The sequence below is a fragment of the Vidua chalybeata genome, chromosome 13 (assembly GCF_026979565.1).
Source record: "Vidua chalybeata isolate OUT-0048 chromosome 13, bVidCha1 merged haplotype, whole genome shotgun sequence".
Classification (NCBI taxonomy): Eukaryota; Metazoa; Chordata; class Aves; order Passeriformes; family Viduidae; genus Vidua; species Vidua chalybeata.
In genome coordinates this window covers 4,269,003-4,291,473 of record NC_071542.1, presented here as the reverse complement: position 1 = coordinate 4,291,473, position 22,471 = coordinate 4,269,003, and the positions used below count along the sequence as shown (strand labels likewise).

Below are 22,471 nucleotides of genomic sequence, written 5' to 3'. Positions count from 1 at the left end.
TTAACTCTTACTGAAATCTGCTGCATTATGTTAAAAGAAAAAAAACCCAAAAACAAACAAACAAACAAAAAAACCCCAAAAAAACCAAACCAAACCAAAAAAAAAAAAAAAAAAAAAAAAAAAACCAAAACAAAAAAAAAAAACCTTTGCCCAAACCCAAATTGCCAAGGTCACTACTAATTGTTTCTCTTTGGTAAATGAGGTAGGCATGTACATGCACACACACATGTTCACAGACACCTACTGCATTCAAAAGGCAAAGAACTTGTTTTGTGCTTTATTTGAATGATCAGATTTTTGCAAGGGCACTTGAAAAAAAATACAAACTCTAAAGCTAGCTATGCACAATGCAGGGTGCAGAATGACATGTAAAACCTAAGAATGACACCAAGTTCCCATTAGGATACACACTCCAGTGAAATTTCTGTTCATGCTTCATAATTAAAAAATATGTACTACACTTAAGAAATCCCCCAACACACTTCACGAGCACAAGGTTAGAGTGATATAAGAGAACTTGTACTGCTCCCTTGCTTTGGGATACATTTATTAGCAATTGACCACAAAATGTGTAATAGTGCATGTTCATGTGCAATACATTCCAGCAAGTAAAGCATCAGGGATTTATCCACACACAAAAGCTCTAGACCTCTCATTCCCCCTTCCTGTAAGATAAGGAGTAGGAGCATATAGCACAATGAAGACTAACCCATTCTGGAAGGAATGCAGGTCTGCACTTAAACAGTGAATTTTGCTCATGATGTCACATAAATACAATCCAAAAAGAGCAAATAATTTTGTAGAATTCCTTACATCTGTGGGAGGAAATCCATGGGTCCATTTTCCAGAGTCGAGACAAGCTGTCTCAGGCCCAGCCTTACAAAGCATTCAGCTGTGGGAAGGAAGGGGTGGCTTGGCAGAGACAGTACAGTTGGTCAGGGAGTAAGGGAAAACTGCCAAATACACAAACCCTGATTACAATTAGTTGATTTAAAGACTCTTCTGTTATGAGATCTCTAAAATGAAAAAGAAAAGGTTGGGGAATGTTTAGCCCAGTTCTAGTGGTATAGCTGGGTACATTAGTTGCTCCAGGGCACCTCACTTCATTTGCATTACAAGTAGCAGAAAAGCAATGGACATGGCCCCTTCCAGGGAACCATGTCCCAAGAAGGGAGTTGATGGCAGCACGGGGCTGCCAGTGTGGCTTCCTAGAGAAATACAAGGGACCTGTGCTTGAAGCAGAGTGTGGGAAGAGGAACAGTGCCAGCCATCCTTGACTCCCCACCACCCAGCAGGAGATGGGACAACTGAACATAAATGAGGCCAACCCTGAGAGCTAAAATGTCCCCCAAAACCAGAAAGCCCAAAGGTGTCACACAGCAGACCATAAAATCTAGAGTCATGGCTGTTGCATTTATGTTCCTCCCAGAGCTCAGGCATGCCAGAAGTAGTACAGTTCTCATTACTAACTGCTGTTATAATTTAAAAAAGGTCGTTCAATCATTATTGACTTAACACATCAACAAAAGACGATAACAATCAAGAGATTTATCAAAGAAGTCACAGAAAAGGCAATATACTTGCAAAACAGTCTAAGATAAGGATTCACAGGACACAAAAAGGATGCACTGATCTATTTTTATAGAAATATAAATTACATGGAATATTCTATTAATTATGTGCTGTCTGATCTCATACAAAGAATACACATTTTTCATTTTAGTGAGGGAAAATCAATTTGCTATTCCCACGGCTAAAAAGATGATTATATATGAACTTGACAATCATAATCAGAAATTATTAATCACTTGGTTGAGACTGTTATTCTTATAAACCTGGTTTCATATGCATGAACAAAATGATGCGCTCTGATTAGAGCAGGAAGCAGAAATAACAGCACTAGCACAAATGTCTAGAAAATGCCTCTGCAAACAAGAATGCTGCAAGATCTAGACATCAGTTAAATCCAGGCCATCCTGATGTGCACAAAGAACATGCACACAGGTAGAGGTTGCTTGCTCACCACTGCCAGACAAGGACTCCACTTGCACACTTATCCTTAAGACACATTATGCAGAATTATCAATTATGTATAATTATAGTCTCCAACTTAATGGCAGAAGTGGCTCTTCTCTTCCCACACAGACCTTGTAAAAGCTGATCTACTTCATCAGGTTTTTTTAATGTTACATTTTCCACTCATTTAGATAGCATTGGATAAACTGACCTTAGACTTTCTTGTAGAAGACAGATTCTCAAAAATCTACTGTCTTCGTTATGGTAACTTCTTTTATCCTCCAAGTTACTAACTATCTAGTTCTATGCAACCACTTTGTTTATGGAGCAAAATTCTACCCATATACTGCAATCCCTTTCAGAGCTCAAGGCTATTCAAAACATTGCCACTAGCTATAAGGAAGAAGTTCCCTTATCTTTTGCCCCCCCCTCCTTATTTTTTCCCCTCAGATTTTAGTATTTGTCAGCAATACAGTAAAATACCATTGAGCAAAAGCACTGGCATATTTCTACTACATGAAACTTATGTTTTTATGTACATATACTGCTTAACAAAAAGGAAAAAAAATATTTTTCCTACTACTGTTTGAGCAGGTTTGAGGATTTGGTTCACCTAAAAAAAAAAAAAAATCAACAAGACACCCAACAGGAATACAAATAGCTACAAAGACAGACTCTCAGATGTGTGAAAAGTTAGTTTAAATTAACTAGTTATTTAATTTAAAAGTTAGTTTAAATTAACAGTAAGTGCTATAGCAGAAGCCCTTGGCAGGGCTTCCCTCTTGCTGTGGAAAAGGCCAGACACCCAAGCCTGTGCAGTACACATGAGGTCACCTGCCCCTGCCCACAGCTCACCTTACACCTGAGTGCAGCACCCACTCCAGCTGTTAAGCATCAAGGTACAAGGACAAGGGAAAGCACCAGAAACAGTCAGGAAGAAACAGACAGGAATCAATGTAAGCAGCTTCCTGACAGCACAGATGACAAATGTTTTCCTGTACTCTGACCTACCACATGCCTTATCTTAGAAGTAACCATCCCAAAACACAGCTCCATTTTCCTGTGATTTCATTCCTTGGCTTTCCAGAGGAGATCAATAGACACAGCAGTGCTGGCTGCCTGCAGAAGCCTGGGTCCATGCCATGGAAATCCCAGTGTGGCCATAAAGAGAACAGCAACTGAATGGGAAGCAGAGGAAGGAACAAAGCTTATCTAATACTTCAGCTCCTCAAACCCCACGTGTTACCAATAAGTAAACCTTTACGAAAGGGAGGCCTTGTAAAATCATGGCTCAGGCCTGTTACTTTGGCTAAGTAGAAAAGGACTGTGGGAAAGAAACTCAGCTGAATTAGGGGTAGAAAACAAGTTATATAACCACCATGTGTCCACATTGTGGTGTATGGTGGTTGGCTGAATTATGTTTGTTATGCTTTAAAACTATGTAACTGATAATGGGCTAAGTGCTTTGAAAGACCTGGTTCTTGCAATAAAGTAGCTCTCCCTTGTGTCTGCCTGGGGACTCTGCCTCACTACAGACCCTCACCCAAGTAGTGCTAAAGTAGCAATAAAGTAGCACATGGCCCCAAAGCAGATACTTCAGGATGGTTTTGCTTGAGTGAAAAGTTTGCAAATAAAAATTGTTTTGGAAGAGTTACACTGCTGGTACACATGGAGTTTACCCTATGGGCCGAGATGTTTGTTTTATTAAACACACACATTAGAGGAGACTCACAATAAAGAATAGTGCAAATGACACCAATTTTTCTTTGGCAAAATTCCAGCAGGAAATAATCCTGTGTCAGCTACAGCTCTGTCCTCTGGTACCGCACAGATTCAATGCACATGTTGGATTTGTTTAAATACGTCTAAGTCTGCGTTTCATTGTTTGTAAAGACTTTTTTGCTAGAAATCGTAAATAGCCAAGAATTCTGAACAATAGAACTTGATAAAAATGAGGCACAGTTCTTACCATTCATTGAAGGAGATTATACAAGGAAAAGGAAACAGAGTTACATGTCTTCAAAAAAATAATTTAGATAAAATATAGTATTAGGTGAGATGCTAACAACATCTCTCATTTCAAAGGTAAAGAGTTTTGTCTAACACTGAATCACCCTAGTTAAGGAAACACAATAAAAATTGTTCTTTATTCCGGAAACAGAGTTAATATATTGTAACATCTGGTGATCCAGGGAAACAGGAATGCATTTCCTAAAATACCTGGCATTGTTCCAGTGCTTTATCAGCATCCTGAAAATACAGGCAATTGAAAAAATACCCATTATTGCTGCATGATATGAATTTCAGACAAAGCAAAAACTCGAGCATAATTCCATACAAGTCACATCCAATTTGGATCACACCATTAATAGCCAAGCAACTTAGAAGGCTGAATTCTGTTTTTAAAACTGTAATAAAGTATTTTCATGTGTAATTTGTATAGCAATCTTTATGTTCTGGATATAGAGAAGAAAACAAGAGAGGGTCAGGCTTCTAAAAATCAATACTAATTTAGTAGGTGTTTTTGAAAACAATCCTGGCAAAGCATGTATACTGCTACTCAGGAATCCCTGTATTAAAGACTCTATTACTTACTGTTCATATTGAGAATTAGCACTTAGATGTACGTGGGCTTGTGAACAACAGTCCTCATGTTCATTTTCTGATCCTTCTTGCAGCACTCTTGAAAACCTGGAGGTGTTCATCAGACCAGAATGTAGTTCAGCTGCAAGCAGAAGTGTTAATGTGTTTATCAGAAGCCACAGAGGTGTATAACTAAAAGACAAATTGGGTTGCCTTCTGAGGGACAGCATTCCAGAAAACACTGCTGGCAGGGAGTCAGAACTTTTCTCATCATACAAATAATCAGAAAATCTGGCTGCTCAAGGGCAGCCAGACACATTGGACACAGGATGAATTTAAGACCCTGCTGCTGTGGGTGCTGTGTCAGACACAACTGTGAGGGATGCTACTCTGGTTCTTAAATCTCCTGACCTCCCACACCACCAAACCTGTGTCCCATTAACTTTGCTAGGACTGACATTTTCTGTGGTAACTGGATCTGAATTAAAATCCTATCCTTCATTCTCTTGTAGCTGTTCCCTTGAAGTTTAGGTACCAAAATACTTTTGTTTTCTGCAGTTTTGGTCTTGAGTGTTCCTCACCAATAATGTCAACCATGTAAATTTATTTTCTCATTTAGAAATAGCTGATTTTTTTTGCAGATATAACCCCATAAAAGAGAAATACAATTTCTTTTCCATATTGTAGTTTTGTAACAACAAAGCTAAAAATTAATTTTCTAAGATCAGCTGATCCTGCTTTAACAGACAATGCATTGTCTTTTCATCATAACTAGAATTAGTAGAGCTAGGAAAAATTGTTAGATTATGACAAGACTGCTACACTGCTGTGCATTCCCTAGAATACTGTAATCCTCTACCATAAGATGAGAGGGACATGATCCCTTCAGTTATTTAACATCTTTTTTAAGGACTGACATCCAAAGAAAATTTTTTTCTACTAAAATAATTTCTGAAAGTTACTGTGCGAATCTGAAGAGTCAGATTCAGCAATGCTGTAATGCTTCTTAGTAATGATCTACTTCCTTACAGAACTGGATCTTTAGCAGGACCAGTGAAAAGTTTACAGATGGGTCTAATTATTACAAGAATAAAGAAGCCAATGTAAGTTAAGAACATGGTTGTGGTAGCACAGTAATGCTGTTGTTTTTATAGAGTGCAATGGTATTGAATAAAGTGGATGTTGCCAAAAAGAAGACAGTATTTACACCAGACAAGCAGCAAAATTGTCACCCACAAAATTCACTTTCCTCTCACACATGCAAGACCTTCACTGAATGTTGAACACATAGCATGTGGCACATGCTATTTCACACCTGCTGGTGGATATCTGGCAGCTACCAGTGGGGGTGAGCAATGGGGAAGAAAATCAGAACCATCCTCCTTCTCCTGTGCCTGCACGGGGGGTTTTGCTGCCACTGCCCCTCAGCTCGGGGTGGTCTTGAGTTGTTGCCCAAGGAGGAGATTGTTACTACTCTGATGAAGTCAGAGGACAGCAATAAGCCTCACAGGAGCAGAGATAATTTAATCTTCATAAAGCCCATGAACTGCTCACAATACAAGGCACCATGGTATCAAAAAGACACCAATTCAGCAAAAGTAAGCACTGCAGTTAAAAATGCCTGTGAGTACTGAGGAAGAGACTAAAGAATCCAGAATGATGGGAATAATCTGAAGATATGTTCCACTGTCAATAAACTCAGCTAGTAAAGAAGGGCTAAAAGAGAAAATTAAAAGCTTAAATACAAATACCAATTAGAAATTAATCAGCTCAGTATCAGAAGAGCAGAGATCAGCTAGAGAGCTAATTGGATTCACAAATTAAAGCTAAAAAGACACTGGAGAGGGCTGCAATGGACTTTGAAAAGCATAAAGTTATAACGATCCAGAGAAGAGTACAAAAAACCCAAAGAAATTAGCAATCTTTTTATGAACACCTAAATAGGTGTCAAGCAGAGCAAAGAAAAAATTTCAAACTATGAAGTTACAACTTCAATAATATAAAGTCTAGATTACAATCCACTTGTTTATTGTAACTAGAGGGAGCAGAACAAAAAGAAACCATCTGAATTAGCACCACAAACCTGGACTGGGCCCCCATAGAAACTTCCTAGTAAGACTGGTGGACTACCAGAACCAGCTACACCAAGAAATTGCAATATTCCCTAGCCCAAGGATTTTAACCAGGGAAAAAAAAAAAAAACCAAAAACCCAACCAAAACCACTCCCAGCAAAATAAGAAAAACTCAGGAGCCACCCTACAGTATACAAACAAGAGTTACAAGACAGATATTAGGACAGCAGACAAGTTCAACAAAGAGACCAAATTTCTAGAGAAACTTTCATCAATAAAGCAGAGCCAAAAAGCCTCAGGGCTGATCTTACACTGAGCACCTGGCCCACGTGGGCAGGGAGCGTGGGTGGAGGCCCCAGGTGAGGTTGGTCAGGGCCATTGAGGGCTATGAGAGCACTCAGAACCAGCCCCACCTGCAATGCTAAAGTAATACTGGCAGTGTAGAGCCTTGCTTAGTATTACTTACCAAGGATAAATTTTACTTAGTATAAAGGTCACTTTTATAAATGTCTTCAATATATCTTTCTAAGCTATCCAGTGTAATTATTAAAATAGTCTTGTCACACACAGAGAATCTAGTTTACAGGCTTGGATATGATTTAGGCTACATTTTAATGGACTTGTTCTGAGACAGTGATTTAAAATGTATTTGAAATGACAGATGGGAAATTGTTTATAATGCACTTCATTGAAGGTCCCTGCACACAGACTGGTTCACCCAAAACATCAGTAAATATGCCAGTGCTGCTTTCATTCTCAGGATTATTTGAGGGCCAGAATGCTAAAGTAGTTGCAATACCAGGATTAACAGAGGGTTGTGAACAAGTATGACAAGTATGACAGCATTTAGGAATAGTCTGGGAGGGTGCTTCATGACTGTTTTGGGAGATCATTTAATGTCTGTCTCCTGACCTGTGGGAAAGGCAAACCACTAAAGACATCCCTGATGCTCACACACCACACCCATTTCACTTTGAAGAAAGACATAAGATTGGTGTAATTCTTTGTCTGATAGAATACACCCTTTAAGTTCTGAGGTTTGGTAATGAGAAGATGGAAAGATAAAGTGTTAGAATAGCTGGGATGGCAGGAAAAGACAACTTTAGAAGTGAAGTCAGGTGTCCAATAGAATGCTTACTTTCAAAGTATTCTCTGAATACAAATAAAGCCTAGAATTCTTACTGAAATAACAAAAGCTGAAACCTCACATGACAGATTGACAGAATACCTCATTTATTATTGCATTAGTTTTATCAAGGATTCTTACTGTAGAATGCAGGTATGTGCTCAGACCACCTTGTACTTGATACGATGCAAATATAGGGGGAGAAAAAAAAGCTGGTTTGCCCCAAAGCAAGTCACCAGCAGGGCAGAAAGGGAGACAGTAAATGTGTCCAGGCACACAGATGTATTGGGAGGAGCAAGACACAGAAAGGATACAGGGGAGCCTGGTCTTGACACTGCACTCCATATTGCAGTGAAATTTTGTTCTTTGGGATTGGGGTGTGCTTTTACTGACATTACTGAAATCTCTTTGCAGACATTTCAAAGGAGTTATTTGGAGGTCAAAGCAGCCCAGAGATTTAAACAGCCTTCCTGTGAGCTGAGAGGAAACAGAAGAACACAGAAATGACAAGGGCAACAGAGACTGGAATCGTGGCCTTGCATGTTACTATGTGAGAGAACACACAGGTTAGGGAAAGGTTTAAAAGTGAAGGCAGAAAAATATAATGCAATCAAGAATAGCCATGGTGTACAAGAAGCTTCTTTTGATGCAGTACTGCAGTCAGGAAATAGGATAATACTGCATGAAGAAAAGAATGCAATGTATCATTACATATTTTTTTAGAGGGAAGTTTAAGTTGTATGCCACACAGGAAAAAACACATTGTTGGAAGCTTATCATCATGGTAGTAAAAGGCCAGGAAAAAACCCAAACCAAACAAAAAAGCCAACAAATCAAAACACCCCAAACTGCTCTTTATGTAAATATTATGGCTGTTCACAGGTAACTTACATGTGCAAAAGTACCTCTAAACCACAAAAAATACTTCAGTCATCACTTCTTTTAATAACAGGTTGGATAGTATCTCTTTAGTAACAGATGATAACAATAACTCATTTGTAAGACTCGTAATATTGTCAAGTATTGGCAAGTTATACGGCAAATCCTGTGTAGCCTCTATTTTAGTTAACAGAGCACACACTTCTTGTTTGTTTGATAAAGCTGGCACAGCTTAGGGTAACTATTAGGGATGTTGAAATTGTGATGCTTTTAATTCTGTAGGGTGGGTGTATAAAATAATTTCATTGTGTTTTATATCTATGGACTGCCTTGAACATGCCCACCAAGTGCATTGATACGAGCTGTGTGACTGTGTTGGACTGTGTCACCATGCTTTGTGAGTTTGGTGTCTTAAGGTTAATTTGTTGGAGCAAGATTACTCTGAAAGGCAAAGCTAGTTACAAGTAAAAATATTTACTACCGGCTGTGCTTCAGCTAAATCAGGTGAAATTATTTTAACTGCATGATTTACTACTGTTGCAGTTTTACAGAGGCCCCAGTATATATGGCACTAATTCATGTAACGGACCTAAGCTGGAGTTTCTCATATTTGTATCAATATATTGGTGTGAAAAGCATTTACACAACTCTAACAGTGTTAGTACTGTTCAAGTGATACAAGCTGTGTAAGGGAAGCCCTGAGTGTCCTTTGCTGCTACAGCAGTTAATTTGCTGTTGGTGTTGGACCCTGGCCTGTGTCAGGAACGCTGTGGCCAGCAGGACAAGGGGTGTGATTCTTCCCCTGTGCTGTGCACTGGTGGGGCCGGCCACACCTTGAAATGTCCCCTCAATTCAGAGAGGACATTGAGGTGCTGGAATGGGTCCAGAGAAGGGTAATACTGTCGGGGAAAGGTTTGGAGCACAGGTGCTGTGAGGAACAGCTGAGCGCGTTTAGCCTGGAGGAGGCTCGGGTGTGACTTTACCTCTCTTGACAATTCCCTGAAAGGAGGCTGCAGCCAGGCGGGGGTCGCGTCCTTTTCCCAGGCAACCAGTAATAGGACAAGAGGACATAGTCCTAAACTATGCCAGGGGAGGTTTTAGTTGGACATTAGGAGGAATTTCTTCACATAGAGGGCGATTAAAGATGGGAACGGGATGCCTAGGAAGGTGGTGGAGTCACTACTATTCAGTGCCACGGTCTGTTTGACTAGGTGGTGTTCGGTCTTAAGCTGGAACTCGATTATCTCAGTGGTCTTTTCCCACCGAATGGATTCCGTGACTTGTAAGCGCTTGGCACGGCCCGCTCCGCGGGCGGTGGGGGTTGCTCCGCACACCTGCGGGCCGCCCCTCGCCTTTCTGTCGCTCCGGTCCCGTCCCTGCCGCGGCTCTGGGGGCTCCGCTGGGCACGCGCGGCCCCGCGCGCGCTGCCTGAGGGGTGGGAGCCTCGTGCCCCGCAGTGCCCCGCTGGTGCTGTGCCCTGCCCCGCGGGGTCTTTCCCCCCCCCCCCCCCCGAGGGGCTGCTCCGGCTTTCCTCCTCCTCCTCCTTCCCCCGAGGAACTGCGGTGCCCTGGCCGCCGCTGTGCCGGGCGGGCAGAGGGAGAACAACGCTACCTCACCGCCTGGGTGAGGGCTGCGGCCGGCGGAGGTGCCTCTCCCTCAGGCCCAGGTAAGGGGGAGCTCCGAGCCCTCAGGTGAAGCGGGCTCTGCTCCCGCCGGTCTCTGGGCGCGGGGCCGGAACCGCGGGTCCCCCATAGCGGGCCGGGCCGGGCGGAGGGCGGTGGAGCGGCCCGGAGTGATGACGCGCTTCCTGCCCTCCCCGCCGGGGGTCTGCGCCTGGAGTCCGCGGCGGCTGCGGGCGGCGGTGGCGGAGCCGGCGAGAGCGGGCGAGAGGCGAGCGGGGGGAAGGAAGGAAGCGAGAGAGCGGCGGGGCTTAGGCGCTCCGCAATGCCACAGTAACAGCGTTCCCGGTAGGAGCCCGCGAGGACCCTCGTCCTGCCCCGCCGTTAGAGCGTGTAGTCTGTGCGGAGCCGCCGAGAGGGGGAAGACTCGGCGCGGGGCTGAGCGGCGGGAGCGCGGAGCCGCTCGGCTGCCGCGGGGCTCTGGATGCGGGCTGCCTCCGAGCGGCAGCAGCCGCCGCTCGCCGGTCCCTACTTCACCCATACAGGCTCGCCCGCGGGCAGCTCTGCCTGCCCAACTAGTTGTCGGTTCTAGGGAGGACAGCAACAGCCCGGCCCAGTGCCGTGCGGGCTGAGCCCCGGGAAAGGGAGAGCGGCCTCGGCTCACCTATCGTTCGTCAGGAGCTGGGCCAGGATGAGAGGGAAACAGCGGTCTTTCGGGATTTCCCTGTGCCGTGTAGGGCTGGAATAGGAGGCAGGTGCTGGGTCGGCCGGCCCCTTGCATCATGCCTGGGGGAGCGTGGCGTGGCCGGGTCGGAGCTGTGTTTGCCCGGGGAACGGACCTGTTCACTGCTGGGCGCTATGGGCGACCGTGATGTAGATAAAACCTTTTCGCAATACGTGGTGAAGTGACGACCTCCCAAGGACGATCCTGCCGCGTGTGCATATGCGTGGATCTGTATCTATCTATCTTGTGTCTCTCTGTCCGCATCTTCCCACGGGAGCGGTGGAACGGCTGGCGTTGGAAGCGGAGCGCAGGGCGGTCCCGCAGGGCCATCCCGGAGGGGAGGGAAAGACGCGGCCGCCCCTGCGCAGCGCAGACGAGGATGGGTGGGCGGCTGCTCCGCAGCCCCGCTGTTCTCCGGGCCGACCTGTGGCGTGCAAGGGTCCTGCGGCTCCGGGCTACCTGCCCCGGTGAGGCTTCGCGAACAGGGCTAAGCGAAGCGCAAAACCTCTCTTAGTGCGAGGCGGCGTTGTGTGCTTGCAGCGGGGCTGTCCGCGTCCCGGCTGGGGTTCTCCTGTGTGCCCTGAGACCTCTGTTTCTCCCATGCCCTAGCGCATATGTGTCTCTGCGTGCAGCCTTGCCTTCGGGTGTCTGGAGAGCCCTGGCGCGGTGTTACTGCATGGGAACACCTTACTGAAGAACTGGGGCCTCTGCTGGCTTTATGCTCAGCTTCTGTATGCTCACCAGCTTTTTTTCTGCTGACCACCCATTTCACATTTTTTAGGCTTTACTTTTTGTGTGTTAAAATGCTGCTATGACGTGTAGTTAGAAAGATTGTGGGAATGTTCATTGATTGAAAAAACCTCTTGTCAGTTTAAAAAATTGTCCACTTCCCTCCAAATATTTTTAAAGTTTATTCTGTAGACCTATATTTTGGAGCAAAGTTTGAGCCATATTAAATTGCAAGGCAGTTCTGGGTTTGGAAGTATGTTACTTAGAGGCGTTGAGGAGTTCTGCATTCTCAGAAGAGTCCGATGGCTATGGAACAATGTCCCCATGATTTAAAAACAAAGAGGCAACGTATTTCTGAAATTGCTCTTGCTTATGTAAAACGTGACTTATTTGTATGTTTATGGCAGAATGTTTTAAGTAAGAATGCAACCTGCCAGTATTAATTAAAAATACCTTACAAATTGTAGTATATGAAAAGCTTTCATATCTATATGGTGTAATGGTCAGCCGTACTTCCAACAGAACAGCTTTTAGACAAGTTAACTGTGAGTTAAGTTGGCTGAACTACCATTCCTGCTTTAATTTTCATAATGTGACATTTTCAAGGGAGCTTCAAAGTTATCACACAGCTGAGGAGGAAGGGGGATTGTCTCTTGCCTCCAGTGTCTCTTGATTTTTGGAAGTGCATTTCATTTGAGTTTCCTAATGCCTCATTTAACTCACTGGTCACTGCAGAACTAAAGTGACAAAATTATTGAGCTTATGTAAGATAAGAATACTTCTTGTTTCTCGTTGCCAATCTAAGTGGGTTAACTATGGCAAATTTGAATAATATTCAAGTTCTGAATCTCAGTATAAAGTTAGATAAAGTCTACAGCCATTTCATATAGGACACCCATTCATTTTACCATTCAGATTACAGGCCTTTATCCTGAATAATTGTCCTGTGTGTTTTTGGAGTAACATCTGTTGCATGATATCATGTAATGGAATGTGGTACAGCCTAATTTAAGTTGATTTGAAACATTGCCATTGCACTGTAGTAGTGCTTGAGAGGGTGAGAGGTTTTGTGTTGTGTGTGATGGATAGATTGGTTATGAGTAGACAATATTGAGGAAGATGAACGTGCATTTGAACTGCAAAGGATTAAGTAATTTTACTCTGAGCTTGGCTTGTTTTACAGTTTTACTTGGACTTCTTTCATCACTTGCCAGCTAATTCAATGACTGAATTCTACTTATATTAGGAAATCCATCCACAGTTATAAATATAACTTTCAGTACAAAACACCACTACAGTAGAATCCCAGTCTTATTTTGGAGTGGGAGGAGTGGGCTTGAAAGAACTGTCTAGCTGTGACATAGCTTGAACTGCATGAGACTTAGAAATTTTGATTTGAAAACTTTCATTTATTTGGTATTGTTTCTACAAAGATTTGACCGCATATAGCAAGGATGTTCTGATGCATTAATGTTTGGATTGTCATTTTATATGCTTACTTATATGATATGTATCTATTAAACCTGTGTAAATGCAGTCTAGATGGTTTGCAAAAATGGCAGTACTTAATTAGTCACCACATCTAGACAGGAGTTCAAACATCTCACCTCCATTCCTTTTTGTGGCATTGCAGTGTTAGATAACTGTTGGGTTATCAGTATTGTATGTTCATGAAATATGAGCAATACCATTTGTTGAAGTATCCCTACAACCCATAATTTTAGCATTATGGTACTGAAAACACCATTTGAGTTGATTCTCAGCTGCCAGTCCTATCTGACCTTTGGAGATTTTGGTAAGCTGCCAAACATGTAGACATCTTGATATTATTATTTTTTTTTAATATATGAAGAGTTTCTTGCTCAGCAGTGTTTTCCAGATGCTGCCTTTGCACCAGGCCCTAATTAGGTTAGAAGTGTAAATGTGTCTTTACAGACCACTGTACCAGCATTCAGAAATTCTTTTCTTCTCCCTACTTTTGAATCTGTAAAATTTTTGGCAAGTCTGCTTATGCATGTTTCTACAGACAATAGAATGCTGATGCAAATTGAGAACAGCAAGCAAAATGTTGGGTGTTGTTGCACATGGGGGGAGGCTGTCTTAATAATGCAGTGTTATGTTTCATTTGTTTACTTTAGGATTTTAGTGTTTCAGATGGGACAAATGGAGATGAAAATTGCAGTTTCAGGTAGTCCTGAAGGAGAATGCGGGTTTTTGCTTCCAGGGTTCTGCTTTTGACTACATATGGTTATAAAAACACACAGTAAATGGAACTTTTTTTTTTTTGGGGGAGGGGGGGCAAAGGAGATGCAAATGATAAAGCAAAGGGTTTTTTCAGAGTAGTTTATCTTGCAACTTCCAGAGGCTATGTTAAGCAAAATAATCCAGGGTTTTGCAACTCAGTGGATGAGATTATGATTATGGACATCATGCTGTGTCTTAAGCTCTTTTATACTTGATTTTTATTGTTGTGATTAAACAGTCTATTCCTTTTACACAAAGAATGCCTTGAAGGTAGCCTGAGCTCCTTAGATGTGTAAGTGCTGATTCACAGCATGTGGTGCAATCCGGGGTCTGATCAGTGTTCAGAGTATTGTGCCTTTTGTCTCTGAGTGCAGGGAAGTTCCACCTTTGGAGCAAGGCTGGTATGCTTGAGTATGAGAAGGTAGTAAGGAGCCCAGTGATTAGTTTTAACACCAGACTTTTAACTGTGTACAATGAATTTTGTAGCTTTCTATCCGTGCTAATGCTGCTGAGAGCCCATTTCACAGTAGTCAAAGGGCAGTTCCCTGGGTGTGCTATGTGCACACATGCTTATCTTGGAATTGAGTTTGAATTAGCCTGCATACTTGAAGGAATTGTGATAACATTTTGATATTTTCCAGTTCCAGTTGCAAGCTGGAATTTCATCCCCAGAGATCCACCCCCTTGAGTCTCAAAGCTCCAGCACCTTCTTGCTCAAGCATCTTCATAAAGCTAGAAAATGCACTGACTGACTTCACAAGGTGAGGGTGACTATACAACAGTAAGTCTTGTCTTAAAATATCTTTACAGTATTACAGTGCTGACTTACTTGTAGTCTCTTTACTTGGCAGCTAGCAGTTGATTTCCTGCCAAGATGGGCCAGGCTGGCACTTGAAACTGCCTTCCTTTCATTCTCAGTAGTTATCTCATTTTTCTGTGTTCAGGCAGCAGGAAGAAAGTACGGTCTGAAGTGAACTGTAAATGAACCTTGTGTCTCTCTCTATGGTAACTTTTGTAAGGTTGCGATTTCTTATTTTTGTGAAAAAGTGACAAATAACCCAGGAACTCTCAGTCTTCTAAATGACAGCAAATAACAATTGAGATGGTTAAGAATCAGTGGTACTACATGGACTGATTACTTTTTTGTGTTGAATAACAATTTTTGTTTACCAGCTGTGGTAGATTTGTTGCTCTAATATATTGAAGAGTTTAGGTTTTTGCTGAAGTATTTGGTGTAGTAGTGTGAGAACCTCTTAAATAAAGGCATTGTCTTCAGTTGGGTAATCCTTTTCTTATTGCATATTGTTTATTTTCATATAATGATCTCTCTTCACCTTTCTTGAGAGTTGATAGCTGTAATGTGGTCAGTAACCCTTTGTCTCAGCAACCTCAAGTCCAGCCTATCCTGTGGTTTGGTTTCAGTCGTGTTCTGTACTAGCGGGAAAGTTCTGTTTTTTCTGGAATGTGAAATTTAAACCTTGTGTATAGTTGACATAAATACAATCATAAAACAGTTCCAAAAATTGCTGGCTTGAATTTGTTCAGGTGGAAACATTAATTAGGCTTAAAGTAATTTACAGTGAGTACCTTTTACCTTAGTTCAATTTATATGTGCCAAATGCTGTGTAGCAGGAAATGGCAAAGTGGTACTTGGCAGACAGAACAGCAGCAGGAAGGACAGATTATCAATGTCTGATAGAAGTGATGGTGCATGTTTGAGAGAAGACCTGTGATACTAGGAGGGATGGTCTCAGGAATGTGATGGTGGTGTAGGACTGATGGGCATAATCCTTAGACACAATGAATATATTTAGATACCATGACAACCAAAATTTAGCAATGGGCCTATGAATGAATATATGAATAAATTAAATCAGGAGGTGTAACTTGAATATTTCAGTTTACTGTAGCTTGCAATTTCTGTAATTCCTGTAATTCTTTGTCATTTGTGACTGCAAGATTTTCTTAGATGGTTTTTGTTGTGGTATAAGGACATATCTGTTGACAAGGGCATGTCTGAGCTCCCTGGGGAAAGGATTGAGCCGGAGTCATTGCTGCACAGCCAGCACACAGGGTCAAGTAAAAGGAGCCAGTGGTGTCTCCTGGGTCAGGGTATCCCTAAAGGCATTGGTGCAGGGAAGAAGAGATCAATGTCCAGCTTCAATTGAAAAAAGCAAAGGCTGTGGGAAATGAGATCACTCTGTTTTGATGTTTAAAGTACTCTTTGGAAATGTTATGTGCAACAGCTGAGGATGTACAGACCCCAGGCAAGAACCCAGGATATTGTAGTATGTACCAACTCTGAGGAATATTTGTTTTTTTTTTTAATTAAAAAAAAAAAAAATTGGTGGCTGTGTTTGCAGTTGCGAGTAAGGTCCAGATAAGCCTTGTTGGCTGGATTGTCTGTTCAGCCGCACTGTGATACTAACAAGACTTAAAACCAGCTGATTAGTGTAGGTGTGTGTACAGAAGACCAGAAGCTGTGAAGAAGGGGTAGTTAACTTTGCTTTGTGAGCTTGGGCAGACCAGACTACGGATTAAGTACAGAACAAATCCAGACATTGAGGAGGGGTTGCAGGGGATGTAATGAATTTTGTTTGAGGCCTTTGTATGTAGTGGACCTGGACATGTAAGGGGTCAGTTCAAATGGATCACAGGTGGTGTATGAGTGAGTGAAAATTTATTCTCTCTGTCCTAGGCAGAGAATGTAGTTTTAGAGTTTTCGTGTCAGAGCTTTAGCTGACTCTGTAATACTACTCCCAAGGGAGCAACAGGGCTTTGGTGATGAGGCAGAAAAACACCTTGATTGTGGTACAAGTATGTGGTTAAGGTGAGCTGCTTATGCAGCAGTTATGCACTTGGAAGTTATTCAACACAGATAAAGGAAGCCTGCAACCAGGAGGAATGGTGGATGTGGCCTGAGGAACCGAGCAGACCAGTGCGGGAGCAATGGTAAGGGCAGGCTATGAAAGTGGCTCAATAATGAGTGTGAATATCTGTCTGGGAACAATGTGTTCCTGCCTCAATGCTATTATCATTCCTTTTCAGGGATAAATTGCAGTTTGAAGCATTACAAATGCCATCTGTGTATGAGGGTAAAAATCCTCTAGGACTTTAGGTTGAAAACTAAAAACAAAGCACTATTTTCCTTAGTAGATCTTAGTATAATCAGCCATTGCCTTAACTTCTCTAGGATAATATTGCCAGCCTAGCAGGTCATTTAAGGCAGTGGTTTCAAAAGATTTTTTTGATCTCACACCCTTATCAGTAAAAGATTTGTGAGCACACCCACCAAAAATATATGTATTATTTATAAATTTGCACACATACTACTCGACTATTATTATACTCATTTTAGAACATACACAAAAATTAGAAATTAATAAAAAAGAAGAAAAACAGTTAGAATATATTTTATTTTTTAGCAAAACCCTTTTTTACTTTCATTAAGGAATAATTTATTGAGAGCTATGTGATTGAATATGCATCTCAAAAATTTTTTAAAATGTTGGTTCATCGCTTGTATACAGCCATTTTAAGGGCTGGTTCAGTTTATTTCAGTACTTGGTTTTAATGACTTTACAAGCCAAGTAAAATGCCTCACAAAGACAGATCCAAGTGGAAGAAATGCATTGTTGGTGCTTACTAAATAATTATACTAATTTTCCACTCCCATACACTAACTATGCAGAGATTCTTCTTGGGATTCATCTATTAAATTTCCACCTTCCCTGATGTAAATCAGTTCTTCTTGCAGACTAATGGGAAGATGTTGCATTCTTCTCTTTTCCTGAGGGACGTCTTTTGGAAGATTTTTAAACAGTGTTGGGTTTTTAAAAATATTTTAAAGTTTAGGAAATTATGTACAGCTTTCAGAGTTTTTTATAGGAGGCTTTTTAGTGGAAACATTTGCAAACATCTATGTTTAAAACGATCTCTGTAAAGTGAGTTTCTTCTGGAAAGCAGTTACCGTCTTGCTCCCTGTTAAAATGTCAGCTTCACCTTGAAGGGACACCTTAGGTGTGTATTTATTTGAAAATATCTGGTAGGTAGGATAATGCTGACAGCCTCTTGTCAGCACAGAAAAGGCAATTTTGAACAGTTGCCTTTGTAGGAAAAAACACATGGTGTGTCATTAAGTGTGACAACTCTTTTAAGCCCTTTGCCACAAGATAACTAGCAAAACTTACTGTGGGAGTATGAATTTCATGGTCACTCCCCATCTTGTTACAAGGTATTCTACTGCTTGAAGATCTTATTTTTATAAAATTATATAAACAATGACATCCTGAGCACTTGGTGCGCTCCTGCCTCCCGCATTGCTGTGTTAGTTTGTCTATGAATGATGCAGTGAAAGAATTTCATGTGTGATTATGGAGTGACTGCTTTAACTGGAATAAAAAATAAAAGGATTCCAGTGTAAAGATTACAGATAAAATCACTTAAGTGTACACTTGCACAGTTTTCTCATAAAACATTGTTTCTAATCAAGAAATAATTTACTGTTGACTCTACTCTGATATGTTGTTCCTGGAGTGGCTCACAAAAGAGAAGTTCCCAGTGTGTTTCACTGTTGAAACAATCCAGTATATACCCTAAGATGAGGCATGTAAGAAACATCTGTAATGTCAGCCAACAGTGTAGCACACATCCCACACTGCATAATTTGTTCTAATACTTGTTTCCTCAAATCTTCAGCTGTTTTCTGCGAGTCTTCCAGCAGTATTTGCTGACAAAGGAATGCCATATTGTCTTCCATGTATTATTTCAGGCATTTTCTACTGCACTAGGAAGACCAAATGGTCTCCCATGCTATATGCTTTTGTCTTTTCTGCTGCAAAGTAAGAAACCTTAAAAAAGGCTTTTGAAGATTTGCCATTGAGTTCAGGTGGTTTGGGTTTTTTTAGTGAAGTACTATATTAAGTATCACATGACTTGAAGAAATTGTAAAGATTTGTCTTCACCTCACTGTGTACTTAATTTTTAAATATCTTGCTAATCATGATGGCTTCGTATTATCATGATCTAATATCTCGAGGCAAAATGTGTATTTAGAGTGAAGTTCATCATTAATGATGGTAGATGTAAATCCATATTTGAAATAGTTATCATCATAATTCCAATTTTTTTTTGCCATCTTTTTGTCAGATCTGATTAGATTGTTGATTTTACCTCATAATTTGTGTGACAAGTAGCTTTTATTTGGAATAGGAAGTCAGCTGTTGCATATGGATTTTGAAGCAAAAAGAAGATCTGTCTTGGCATCTGTGTATCTGACATAGTTACACTTCAGAGTCTTCAGGATCAGAGGTGATTTTAGGAAGATTTGCAGCTGTAGAGGGCCCTAAAGGCAGTAAACTATTTGTGTATTTCCCTGGTTAGAGTTCCTTGCCTTCATTTCTCTCAGGTTACCATACTTGAAGATAGGGTATTTAGTTATGTGGTCCACATGTGTTATGACAGCATGCAAATTTCTATAAGCATGCCTTTGTTAATTGTGGTCTTAGGTTGTGCCAGTTAAACCTTTAGAAATAAGCATTCCTAAATAATGGAAGTTTTGTTTTGGTGAGTTTGGTTGGTTTTGGTTTTCTTTGCTTCTGGGACTTATAAGAAGGGATAGTAATTCTTCTAGTTTGCTTATAGCAGCCAACACAGTGTAGTTCCCTTCCTGCCTGAGGCTACAGCAGATAAATTCCAAGTACCTGCAAAACATCTGCTATCAAGCACCAGTACTGTCTTGGTACCCACCCAAAAAGTGTATCTTTTCGTGTACAGCTCATCTTTCTGTAGCTGCCAAGGAGTGAAATACAATTTTTGCCCTGAGGAAGATGCAAAAGCAAGGTGGGACTGCAGATAATTGTGGTTTGGGTAGAAAGAGAAGATAAAGCAGGGAGTTGCTTTTAGAAGTTGTTTACAAGACTCTGAAAAACAAAGGAAGAAATGTAGAATGAAGACAAAAAATGATAGAATAGAAAGAAGAACGAGAAAAGCATTTTAAAATGCTTTTCTGCAAACTATAGTTACAGCTTTGTAAAGACTGAAGATTTCTAGTAGTGTGTATTGACTAATTGGTTTTGGTTTGTTTGTTTTTTTTTTTCCTGGACTAATTTGACTCATGCCAAATTTCTTGCTTCATGTTTACCTCTCATTATTTTAACCAGAACTATATTACTGCATGTCAAATACTCTTTGTGTTACTATGACGAGATACAGAAAGCAACCATGTCATCACAGAAACAGACCTTATGGAATAGCTGTATTTTGTATCAACACTTATTCTGACGTCTTCAGTAGTTTTGCTATTTCCTTCTGAATTTGAATTGTTCCGTAAGAACTCTCTAATTTAGCTTTCTTTTATTTGGCACATTTTTCTTTACATGTATTCTGTGAGATCTAACTCTCCCATGACATGTGATCAGGGAATCAGGGTGCTGGAGACTTGTACAAGTGAAATTTGTCTTCCTTCTGGGTCTCTAGTGTTTAGTAGAAGTTTTGTTTCTTCCTGATCAGTCTACAGATGCTTGAAATACTTGTGCTTGTTAGGAGTTGCCATTTGAATCTAAGCAATTCATGCTTTAGATATATCCAAGTAGCTTAGAATTAGAAAATCTTTCTTCTGGCAACATTCATGGGATTTTCAACTAAGCAATAGGAAAATGCTTCTTTATAAGTAATAAGCTAATGAAAGCCTAGTATTTGTATAATCAGGCTTGCCTAAGGCGTATGGCTGTCTTGTCAGTAGCTATTGGAATGCTGCCTTTTGACTGGGTAGGAGGCAATCTTGTGTTTTGGTTGGTGTGAGTGACCGTTGGGTAGTGAAACAGCTGCACAAGGGGCAAGTAGGGCAGGCCAGTCTGGGCTTCTCTCTTAGAGTTCTTGTTATTGGGAGTGCTGCCATGAAACCAGCTCTTTCTCCACAATGCATCTGATGCAAAATGGGATTAAACTGAGCTATTTGCATGAAAAAAACATCATAATGCTTGGTGAAGAATGTAAACAGTTAGGATCTGTGTCATTTTTAGGCATACTCTGGTTCCGTAGTGGATACCTTGGGGAAATGAAACTCAAGTGGGATGCAGATTTTGGTGCAAGTCCCACAGTCTAGAAGTGCAAGGGTTGTTAACAAGGAACCTACATTCAGCAAAAAAGCTCTAGTGATGTGTGGAAGGCAGAAATCCTGACTAATAGTTAGCTAAAGAGGGGATTTAGAGAAGACGTTTGCAGTGCCAGCATCCTTTTGTCACCTGCTTTGTCAAATAGTACTTCTCTACCATGCAAAGCTTTGAATGACCTGTTCAGCACACAGTGACCAGTGGCTGGTATCTCAATAAAGGGGAATGAAGACTGAGTGTGCTTAAGGTTCTCTAACATAGGTGTTATACTGCAAATGAATGATACAGTGCTGTATCTTCCTAGCAGAATGAATAAGGAACTAAAGCCCTCAAAGCAAGTATTTATTGTAGAAGAGTTTGATTCTTTGAGCTGGAAGATATAACATGATATGTTTAAGTGTTCTGAGATTCTATGGTGAAGTCTGCAGGATGCCGCAACTTAATTTCTTTGTTTATACTGCTGGTTTCTAAATGTCTGTTCTTGGCTTGCTTGGTGGCAAGTCTTGCAATAGTTGTTTCCTGCAACTGAACAAAGGAGCAGTGTTGAGTATTTGAGAGAATGCTTAGCAGGTAGTTGAGAAAGGTACTTCCCAGTAACTCAGCTTTGAAATCCTTGACTTGAAAAAGAGTCTTGTTTTCTCACGCATGCTCTGCTTCTCCCATGCATCTCTGTTGTCTTGCTTTAACGTCTGCTGTTTAATGATTCCAAATACATAGGAACTTCGGTTTAGTCCTACATAAAGCAGTGTGTAGGCAGGAGGAGGTTTGCCCACTTCCAGATCTCTATGAGGTATGTGTTAATGCTGAATAACTTCTCACATTGAACCAGCTGATTGCATTTTCTGAGCTGTTGTTTCAAATTCTTTTCCTGTTGAGATACCGATGTGACTGCTTTGTTTTTTAAGATGCTCTTAACAGATATACAAGCTGGAAATGCAAAATTGATCTAGTAATAGCTTAGGTCTCCATGGTGACCATGGGATCTTGAAAACTAAGGAAATTATATTTGACTTCCTAGGGCTCTAGGTTACTCCTAGGCCCTAAGGATTCAGGCTTACAGTGGTAAAAAGTGTTCCTTCAGGCATGATAGGAAACTATATATAATGTAGAACATAAACCCCAGGTTTGTAATTAAAAGAGACACACTGTGGTAGTGTTCAAGTGAAAAAACAATAGGAAACCTTTGAGGAGGTCTACAGAGATTAATTACACTTTACAAATTACTTCAAAAGAATCTTATAAATAGTACTCTGGGCTGCCTCTATAAAGTGTCAAAAGAATGAGCTTGCTGTATGACAATTACTACACCTGAGGACAATGTAAGTTATTAATGAGATAGTGAAATTATGCTTTCTGTTGCATATAC

The 22,471-nt window shown here is 41.1% G+C and overlaps 2 protein-coding genes across 4 annotated transcripts in view; one reads left to right on the top strand and one right to left on the bottom strand.

The window, feature by feature from the left end:
- The window catches only part of LOC128794728 (C2 calcium-dependent domain-containing protein 4C-like), a 29,687-nt gene extending 18,623 nt beyond the window's left edge, over positions 1 to 11,064 (bottom strand). Inside the window, exons 1-2 of one of the 3 annotated variants that reach the window (XM_053954918.1) lie at positions 10,961 to 11,064; positions 4,612 to 4,741 (exon numbers count right to left, since the gene is read on the bottom strand). In XM_053954918.1, coding sequence (XP_053810893.1) covers positions 4,612 to 4,721 — 110 coding nt within the window. In that variant the 5' untranslated portion in view covers positions 4,722 to 4,741; positions 10,961 to 11,064. Of the gene's footprint in view, positions 1 to 4,611; positions 4,742 to 9,660; positions 10,118 to 10,288; positions 10,409 to 10,960 lie in introns of those variants that run through there. The other 2 variants (XM_053954919.1, XM_053954917.1) reach the window with 2 other exon arrangements.
- TLN2 (talin 2) overlaps positions 10,207 to 22,471 on the top strand; it is a 138,429-nt gene continuing 126,164 nt past the window's right edge. The window contains exons 1-2 of the mRNA XM_053954916.1: positions 10,207 to 10,343; positions 14,635 to 14,754. The gene's annotated coding sequence lies outside the window, so the exon portion shown is untranslated. The remainder of the gene's footprint in view (positions 10,344 to 14,634; positions 14,755 to 22,471) is intronic.